Below are 10,153 nucleotides of genomic sequence, written 5' to 3' on the forward strand. Positions count from 1 at the left end.
TTTATATTACAAGAGAAAAGCCGCCATGGGAGAAGAAACTCAAGCAGCTTTGATGCAGGCCCTCCGTGATCTGCAAGAAGAGATGAAGAACATGAGACAAGAACTTGGAGGCAGGATGGACCGGATTGAGCATAGGCCAGTCATTAGGCCACAGAGACGAGTTGACTTTGGAACAGCTCAGGCCAATACAATGCCAGCGGGCACAGCTCCAAGAAGAACCGGAATACACTTCAACGACATTCCGGAGGCTAGCAATACTCATCAACAACCAGAAGATGACCCCGGACCTTTCTATCCCCAAAACCAGAATCAAAGGAGAACTGAGGAACAAGATGACTATGGCGAAGAAGATGAAGAGGATGAGGACTTCTTACCCCGGCCAAGAGCCCCACGCAGGCAAAACCGCAACCAAGGGTTTGAAGAAGGAGACTTCTTACCGCCACAGAGAGCTCCACGCCAACAAAACTATAATCAAGGACCAGAGCACATCAAGATGAATGCTCCCGGCTATGCGGGAAAGGTTGATCCAGAAGCTTACCTAGACTGGGAGAAAAGGATGGATCACATTTTTGCCTACTATAACCACCCTGGTCCTAAAAGAGTTGCTTTGGCAGTAGCCCAGCTCACGGACAATGCTCTTTCCTGGTGGGATAGATTATACTCCGATAGGAGAAGGAACGGCCTGAGGCAACTAGACTCTTGGTTAGACATGAAAGATGCGATGAAGCAACGGTTTGTGCCTCAACACTTTCACAGAGACTTGCAAAGGAAGTTACGGGCACTCAAGCAGGGCAGCAAGTCAGTGGAAGAATACTATGAAGAGTTTGAGAAACTAAGAAACCGCTTGGACCTTAATGAAGATGAGGAAGCTACCATGGCTCAGTTCTTCGACGGTTTACAGGAGAGGTTAAGCTGCAAGGTGGAGATACATGTTTATGCTGACATGAAGGACCTGTTCCATCTAGCTATCCAAGCTGAACAACACATCAAGAAGAAGAGCTCCAAGGGCAAGTCTCAAGTTTCTTGGAATTCAAGCAATAGCAACTACAACAAGTCGGTGGACAAAGGAAAAGGGGTTGAAGGAGACAGCCAGACTAAGCCTCGCACCACCGAACCCACGAAGGACAACAAAACCGAGCCAGCCAAAACTACCAACCCCCAACGTGCCAGAGACATCACATGTTTCAAATGTAGAGGCCGAGGACACATGGCAAGAGAATGCCCAATTCAGAGGGTTATGCTGCTCACTGATGACGACTATGAGTCTCGTGATGAAGGAGAAGTACCTGAGATTCAAGAAGAGTATGGAGAGGTTGAATATGCTGATGTGGGAGAGAGCTTGATGATCAGACGTGTGCTTAGCGTCCTAGTGCAACCCGTCGAGACAATCCAAAGAGAAAACATATTCCACAGCCGTTGCACCATAAAAGGCAAGGTATGTAACCTTATCATAGATGGTGGGTCTTGTACTAATGCTGCTAGTGCTTACATGGTAGAGAAACTTGGCCTAGAAAAGACAAAGCATCCGCATCCATATAGGCTAAGGCGGTTAGATGATAAGGTTGAGCTTAAAATTAAAGAACAAGTGACCATTCCATTTAGCATTGGTAAGTATCAAGATGAAGTAGTTTGTGATGTAGTCCCTATGCAAGCTGGACATGTATTGTTAGGAAGACCATGGCAGTGGGATAGAGAAACTAAGCATGATGGTAGAACTAACATGTATACATTCATGCATGATAAGCGTAAGATAAGCTTAGCACCTCTCACCCCAGCACAAGTTCATGAAATTCATTTGCAAATGGTTAAGAAAAAGGAAAAGTATGTTAAATCAAACTTTCTTATCCGTCCTAGCTGCGTAAGAAAGGCTGCTGCTACCAAACACACAATGCTACTAATGATCTTTAAGGAGCTTTTGAGTGCAGGTTCTGATGAGTTAACTCTTCATCCAGAGATTACTAAGCTTCTTGACATGTTCAAAGATGTGTTTCCAGAGGAGATTCCACACGGTTTACCCCCACTCCGAGGCATTGAGCACCAGATAGATTTTGTGCCAGGAGCTGCTCTGCCAAACAAACCGGCTTATAGGGTGAACCCGGAAGAGACTAAGGAGTTGGAGAGACAAGTTCAGGACCTATTGGACAAAGGATACGTGAGGGAGAGCCTCAGTCCATGCGCTGTACCTGTCTTACTTGTACCAAAGAAGGACGGGACATGGAGAATGTGTGTAGACTGCTGAGCCATCAACAACATCACCATCAAGTACAGACACCCCATTCCACGGCTTGATGACATGTTAGATGAGCTAAGCGGAGCCACCATCTTCTCCAAGATTGACCTTAAGAGTGGGTACCATCAGGTAAGAATGAAAGAGGGAGATGAGTGGAAGACAGCTTTTAAAACAAAGCAAGGTCTATATGAATGGATGGTGATGCCATTTGGACTTAGCAATGCTCCTAGTACTTTCATGCGTCTCATGAACCACATTCTTAGACCATACATCAGTAAGTTTGTTGTGGTTTATTTTGATGACATTTTAATTTACAGTACTAGTTTACTTGATCATGTGACACATCTTGAGCAAGTACTAGAGACACTTCGACAAGAAGGGCTTTATGCAAACCTCAAGAAGTGCACATTCTGCACTGATAAACTTGTCTTCCTAGGTTTTGTTGTGAGTTCACAGGGTTTACAGGTTGATGAAGAGAAGGTTAAGGCCATTCAAGAGTGGCCAACTCCAACGAACATCAGCCAAGTCAGAAGTTTCCATGGTCTAGCTAGCTTCTACAGGCGGTTTGTCAAGGATTTCAGTAGCATAGTTGCACCCCTTACTGCTGTGGTGAAGAAGAGTATTGGGTTCATTTGGGAAAAAGCTCAACAGGAAGCCTTTCAGACCTTGAAGTATCGCCTGACCCATGCACCAGTACTGGTCTTACCCGACTTCAACAAGACCTTTGAAGTAGAATGTGATGCATCAGGGATTGGGGTAGGGGCAGTTCTTATTCAAGAAGGAAAACCCGTGGCTTACTTCAGTGAGAAGCTTGGTGGAGCAGCTCTCAATTATCCGACCTATGATAAAGAGCTGTATGCCTTGGTGAGAGCTTTGGAGACATGGCAGCACTACCTGCTGTCTAAAGAATTTGTGGTACACACTGACCATGAAACCCTTAAACATCTAAGAGGGCAAACCAATCTCAAGAGGAGACATGCGCGCTGGTTAGAGTTTATTGAGACATTTCCCTACATTATCAAGTATAAGAAGGGCAAGGAGAACATTGTAGCAGATGCACTCTCCAGGAGATATGCTTTGATTGCAACCATGGAAGCAAAGGTGTTGGGATTTGAGTTCATCAAAAGTTTGTACGGAGAAGATCCGGATCTTGCTGCTATCTACTCAAGTTGCACCAAAGGACCACAAGGAAAGTTCTACTTGCATGAGGGATTTCTTTTCAAGGGCAGGAGATTGTGCATTCCTCAATGCTCCTTGAGAGATCTAATCACTAGAGAGGCTCACGGAGGAGGGCTCATGGGTCACTTTGGAGTAGATAAGACACTTGCTGTGGTCAGGAAACATTTCTATTGGCCGCATATTAAGAAATTAGTAGAATCTCATTGTGCAAGATGTGTAACTTGCAAGAAAGCTAAGTCTCGAGTCCAGCCTCATGGCCTTTACATGCCACTGCCGATTCCTACAGCTCCTTGGGTAGACATCTCCATGGATTTTGTTCTAGGAATACCAAAAATTCATCACAAGGATTCAATCTTTGTTGTCGTGGACAGATTCTCCAAAATGGCACACTTCATACCTTGTGCCAAAGTGAATGATGCGTCCAAAACAGCTGATCTGTTCTTTAAGGAGGTGGTGCGCTTACATGGGGTGCCAAGGACTATTGTATCTGACCGAGACACCAAGTTCCTCAGCCACTTTTGGAGAACACTATGGAAGAAGTTGGGTACAAAGCTGCTATTCTCTACTACTTGTCATCCCCAAACTGATGGGCAAACTGAAGTTGTCAACAGGACGCTCTCTACGCTGCTTAGGGCAACCATTGGGAAGAACATGAAGAATTGGGTTGATTGTATCTCATTCATCGAATTTGCATACAACAGAGCTCAGCATTCAGCCACTAAGATGTCCCCCTTTGAGGCAGCCTATGGGTTCAACCCAAAAACCCCTTTGGATCTTAAACCTTTACCTCCAGCTGAAGTTGTCAGTCTTACCGGGGAAGCTAAAGCTGCCTATGTCAAGGAACTCCATCAGAAGGTTCAAGAGAATTTGGAGAAGAGGACTGAGCAGTACACTAAACATGCCAACAAGGGCCGCAAGGAAATTGTATTTGAACCAGGAGAGTGGGTTTGGTTACACATGCGGCAAGAAAGGTTTCCTAACCAGAGAAGTTCCAAACTGAAGCCAAGAGGAGACGGCCCATTTCAAGTTGTTGAGAGGATCAACCAGGAAGGAGAGCGTTTCAAGGCGTGACAAAGGGCGTGTTCTCTCCCTCCGGTACCGATTACAAGAACTATCCCTCTCTCTTCTGCAGTAACTGAAACGAAGTTAGTACACTGAATATTAAGCGAGCAAAAGGGTGTCGCTGGAACTTACCAGTGCCGCCGTTACCGCCGGGAGCAACTGAAATAGAGGGCTCGGACTCTGACGTGACGCAACGAAGCCAAAGTTGGCGGCTTTGGATATGGTTTGAAGGGAAAGGAGAGCTAAGGGCGTGGTTGGTGGTGGAGAAACTGAGAGGAGCAACAGAGGAAGAAGGAGAAGTAGAGGTGGAGAACCGGAGAGAGCTGAGAGATGGTTTTGGGGAGTTGTTGTTGTTGGAGAAGAGATTGATAGAAGAAGATGAAGGGTGGAGATTAGATGTACACAACGACATGTAGGAAAGTTGGAACACAAGTTTGCGACAGAGATGAAGAGAGACACAGAGACAGTTAAAGTTGCAGTCTTTGAGAGAGTTTGACTCAGACCAGATTCGCTCAACAAGAGTTTAATAGATTCGCTCAACAAGGGTTTAACAGAGCACTCCCTTCGTTTGTTTTTCATTACTATCCTTAAACAGAACTACTACTTCGTGTACAAGTTATGTTTAGGTGTTATGGGTTTCCAAGTTCTCTTTGTTGTCATTAGCTTTAAATTGAAAAACCTTCTTATGAATGTGCTTTTTTGTATATTGTTTAAGGATACTAATGAGTCTGCTTCAACTAATGGCTTACATTACTGGAACATTCTGCTAGGTAATGTTTATGACATAGGGAAATCAAGAAATCTTGCTTTCTCTGGAGCATGACTCTCAGGGTTTCACCATTGCAAGAGCTGGAGATAACGTAGCAATAGCGTTCCAAGAAACTGATGCATATCAAGTAATGTCAGGAGGTGTGTTGTGTCATCCTGATTACTATTTAAAATAATGATTTTGGACTAAAAAATCAGGTTATTATTTTGTTTTATATTTGATGAATATATAAGTGTCTTTTGGAAAACCTAAAGTGATGGACTCAAACTGATTGAAGAGGAAAATGCATTAGCTGGGAATCAATTTCATAAGATGCTGTCAATGCTCGGAGAATCAGAAAGCAAAGTTGATAATCTGTAGAATCAAGCTCAAGAATCACAAAATCATTGTGTAGGGATCCAAGAGGTGAAGAGTTTCATGAAGAGAGTAATAAAGACCACTTCACGTCTTCTCCTACAGTTAGAAACAATGGGTATGTTATTTAGTTTTCAGTTACTGCCAGAGTCAGAGATTGTTGTTCCAACATGACAAATTCTGTTTGCTGGAATAAGTTTAATTTTTTTTTAACTGTAAAAGGACACTTATATTTTTTTTCTTTGTTCAGCTTTTATATATATTGGAACTTATTTAACTTCGACGAACCAACTCTTCTTTGCTGCTTCTTTGTTTTTGTGTGCTGCAATGGCATGACGTTAGTGTGTATGTTTATTTTCTAAACACATCAGTGTGTATGTTATATATGTTGTTTGTGTGCTGCAATGGCATGACGGGACGTGTGTATGTTTTATAGTTGTTTGCGTATATGTCAACTTCGTCATAATTTTCCATAAGTTCTTTACTAAATAAGGAACTGAAGCTAAGATATATAAATACAAAGATGAAAATTTCACATTCACGATGATCTATACATTATGAAAAAGACAAATATTAATCTATATAACGACCATATGACTTGGTTGAATTATAATTTCAAGTGGTATTAGATTCTTTTTGGAAACAAATTTTGTAAATCAAATTTGAAAACTATATAAAGAGTCTTCAAATTACAATTACGTGTTCTTTCCAATTCAAATTGGTGTTTGGTTTAAAATCTTTCAATGTTTTGTATATAAAAGTCTGACTAAGAAATCAAACTGAAAATTAAACATGTGATATAAATATAAAATATACACATTATTACACATATGCTAAGCATCTAAGGGTTCTGAAACTCCATATAATTAAACATAGTAAAAAACAATCATGTAATATACATTCTGAGAACTTAAAATAATTTTATAAATTATTTTCTTCAAATGATAACAGAAAATGTATATTTTCTTAATTTACATCTTTGAGCTCCGAGGTGATTAGTTTTAGTGATTTTATATTGTAGTAATCAAATAGTATTCCATAAGAGTATATTGAGTAAGTAGGTAAATATAGTCATGCTTTTTAAAATTGGTTTAATGTTAGGTAATGGAACATAACACGCCAAGAAGTAAACATTCACCCAAGGCTTGGGGATAGGCAATTATATAGACATTCACTTTGTTGTTTTTGAACAATTGTATTACAAAAAACGTCTGGTGAAAAAAAACATCTGGTGAATGCTGCCCTTGAAGAATAAGAAATATTTGTTTCATGGTTTGATCATGCTAATGTCGGAGATGAACTGGATTTTACAGTTTATAGATTGTCAATTTGTTTTTTTTTCCGGTTTTGTATTCCTATGCAGAATTTTATTATTGCTTGAAAAAGCTAAATTTTATCTTTATATAATGACTTAAGTATTAAGGAATGTAAAATAATACTCAACAATTCAAACTGTTCAAGATTTAAGCTTAAGTAACAAATAATAGTTTTGGTTTCCTCAACTCCCAAATAGAATTTCATCTATGGTTCTATATCAAGATGGCCACTTAATATTGTGTTTTTAGTAACACATATACAGTAAAGAAAAATACAATACATTATTTATTTGATATGAGTAAGTGGGTGAAATAAAGAATTTAATGAATAAAATAATTTAACCAAAACATATGCAGTAAATTATAATTAATTAGTTTTAATATGATAAGTAATAATTTAATGGATCATTTTAAATAGAAGCCCAAAAGATAAAAAAATTTACTTATGCTAAATATTTAACATTAATAATATGAATATTAAGAATTCACACTCTTAACTAAAATAAACAAACTTCCTATTGCATATATTTTGTTTGATGAACATTAAATTATATGTCTGTATATATAATACACAAAGATTATCATAATAATTAAATAAAACAAAATATAAAAGGAGATAAAAGTATTAAACAACATAAATGACAAATGACAGATAATAAATAACTAAAAAATATAATATACACAATTAAAATAATTGTTTATTTTTATATTTGATGAATATTTAAGTTTTTTGGATCAAAAAATTTCCAAAACTATTACAATACTATACTTCTCATATATTTAAATAGTGTACATTTAATGATTAACACCAGTTTCAATAAGAATTGCTAAAAGCTATAGAAATATAAATATGAGACACAACAACAAACAAAAAAGTGAAATTCATAAATTCAAAAAATCACTATGAAATAACCATTACCAAAATATTTTGTAACTTTATTTTACCAAAATATAAGTTTTTAACTTTCTATTACCAAAGAAGGAATCAAAACTCTTTATGTGATTTTTTGGAAAGAGATTCGCAAGTTGTCTACCAAAAATTTTAAAAAATATTTAAAGAAACACCATTACCAACAAAAAATATTGTATACCAATTTCACCTAATAGAAACACACCGAGAGTAAGAAATTATAGTTTTTTAGACCATACCAAGTCCTTACGTAATTCATTTGGTAACAAATTGAACCATTTTGAATAAACAATGACGCTTATAAATCTTTCAAACTCATGAAGTCACATACTAATGCCCTTTCTCAAAACAAAAGTCACATACTATCATTCTTTTTCTCTATTATGCCAAAAGTAAAATTGATATTCTAATTTTCCTTTTTCTTGTGGGTTACTTCAATTTAAAATATTTAATTTTAAGTGAATATACAACTACTCAAAACTTAGAACAACAATGACTACCATGTCATATAAAATTATAACATACTAAAACTTTGTTAAAGTTTTAAATGAAACAATTCATTCTCTAAATGTTGGAACCTTATGTGAATTTTATGATATATACATACAGAATAAATATGAAAATATACTTCAAATATAAAAGGAAATAAAACAAGTAAAACAGAATACTAAAAAAATATTTGTACAAAAAATTATAGTATATAATCCGCGCGTAGCGCGGAAAAGACTTCTAGTACTAATAAAACTCTTGCATTACTCTCTGCCTACTCCTTCATAGCGTTTTTTATTTACTGGAGAATTACAACTCTGGCAGTGTTCTCTTGACTTGATATTCCATCGAATCAATCTTTTTAAGCTTCTGCTCCAATAGATGGTTTCTCAGATATCTGATTTCTCTAATTCTAACCGAGAAGTCATTAAATGAATTTAATATTATTCTTATAGTTATCATCAGATATGTAATAGGTTATTAACAACAAGACGGTTTGGCCGAGTGGTCTAAGGCGCCAGATTTAGGCTCTGGTCCGAAAGGGCGTGGGTTCAAATCCCACAGCCGTCAAAAGTTTTAAAATTTTTCACCAAACTGAACCCTCTAGTTTATCCAGCAGGTTTACACTCTTTCACCATTATATAAACCCTTAATTTTGAACAATTCTTCACTTCTCCAGTCTCTTCCACCAAACTCCATCTCCCTCGGATCTATTTTCATTTCCCTTTTCCCGAATCCAATCAAAGAGAACGAAAATGGCAGACCACACAACTCTCCCACATCGCTTCTTCCTCTCAATATCACTACTATCGATCCTCGCGGGTTCGCAACCAGATCTCACCAAAGAACTCGTTTCCCTCCGATCATCCTCCGAATCCGGCGTGATCCGCCTCAACGACGACACCGTTTCGAAGTTCATAACCTCCGTAGCCACACCACGACCTTACTCCCTCATCATCTTCTTCAACTCGGCTGATCTCAACAGCAATCCCCTCCAAGAGTTCCGCAGCGAATTCGGATTAGTCTCCGCCTCTTTCATCGCCAACAACAACAATAGATCCGACGTAACCAACAAGCTGTTCTTCTGCGAGATCGATGAATCATCGGACTCCGAGGCTTTCGGCCTTTTCGGCATCCAATTCCTCCCCCAAATCTGCCTCGTCGATCCTTTGATGGAGAATCCACTACAAGACAAAACAGGTACTCGAAGAGCCGGGGTAACTAGGGGACAAACAGTGCAACTGACAGGATCCTAACAAGTGCAAATGTCCAAAATAGCACCTTTCTAGGTTTATATCACAAAAATAGCACTCAAAAACAAAAATGACCAAAATAGCACATTTCTAAGTTTATATCTTATCCCAAAACCTCAATTCTAAACCCTAAACTCTAAACCCTAAACTCTAAATCCTAAATCCTAAACCCTAAACTCTAAACCCTAAACTCTAAACCCTAAATTTTAAACCATAAACCCTAAACTCTAAATCCTAAACCCTAAATTCTAAACCCCACCCTTTAACTCTAAACCCTAAGTTTGTGACTTTTGATAAAACATTAAGTGTTATTTTTGTGACTTTTGACTTTGAGTGCTAGTTTGGAAACAAAAACTTGATTTAGTGCTATTTTTGTCTTTTTCTCTCCTAACAATGTCCACATAATTTTTTTAAAGAAAATTGATAATAAAATTGATAATTTCCTAAAAACATTTTTAATGTATATATTTTTTAAAAAAATATATATATTTAAAACAGTAAATTTTTTTTTTTTTTTTAAATCGTCCTAAGACCTATAATAATGTTAAGTCAGCCATGTAGGCAGGATGGAGGAAGAAGATGTGGATGGAA

At 37.9% G+C, this 10,153-nt stretch overlaps 2 protein-coding genes and 1 non-coding gene across 4 annotated transcripts in view; all 3 read left to right on the top strand.

The window, feature by feature from the left end:
- The first annotated feature begins 25 nt into the window (after nucleotides 1-25).
- LOC106308891 lies at nucleotides 26-2,239 on the top strand. The gene has a single exon (XM_013745996.1). It carries the CDS (start codon nucleotides 26-28, stop codon nucleotides 2,237-2,239), a length of 2,214 nt encoding a protein of 737 aa, XP_013601450.1.
- Nucleotides 2,240-8,799: 6,560 nt separating this feature from the next.
- Nucleotides 8,800-8,879, top strand: TRNAL-UAG. Its single transcript has one exon. It is a non-coding gene; the product is annotated as a tRNA-Leu (tRNA).
- Nucleotides 8,880-8,997: 118 nt separating this feature from the next.
- Nucleotides 8,998-10,153, top strand: part of LOC106309923 (probable dolichyl-diphosphooligosaccharide--protein glycosyltransferase subunit 3B) — a 4,464-nt gene continuing 3,308 nt past the window's right edge. For both annotated transcript variants that reach the window (XM_013747081.1, XM_013747080.1), the window contains exon 1: nucleotides 8,998-9,509. In XM_013747081.1, the coding sequence (XP_013602535.1) occupies nucleotides 9,065-9,509 (445 nt within the window). In that variant the 5' untranslated portion in view covers nucleotides 8,998-9,064. The remainder of the gene's footprint in view (nucleotides 9,510-10,153) is intronic.

This window comes from Brassica oleracea, chromosome C8 (assembly GCF_000695525.1).
Source record: "Brassica oleracea var. oleracea cultivar TO1000 chromosome C8, BOL, whole genome shotgun sequence".
NCBI lineage: Eukaryota > Viridiplantae > Streptophyta > Magnoliopsida > Brassicales > Brassicaceae > Brassica > Brassica oleracea.

Excerpts from the sequence above, each read along its gene's own strand:
- LOC106308891 (XM_013745996.1), top strand. The coding sequence starts at position 26 with ATGGGAGAAGAAACTCAAGCAGCTTTGATGCAGGCCCTCCGTGATCTG.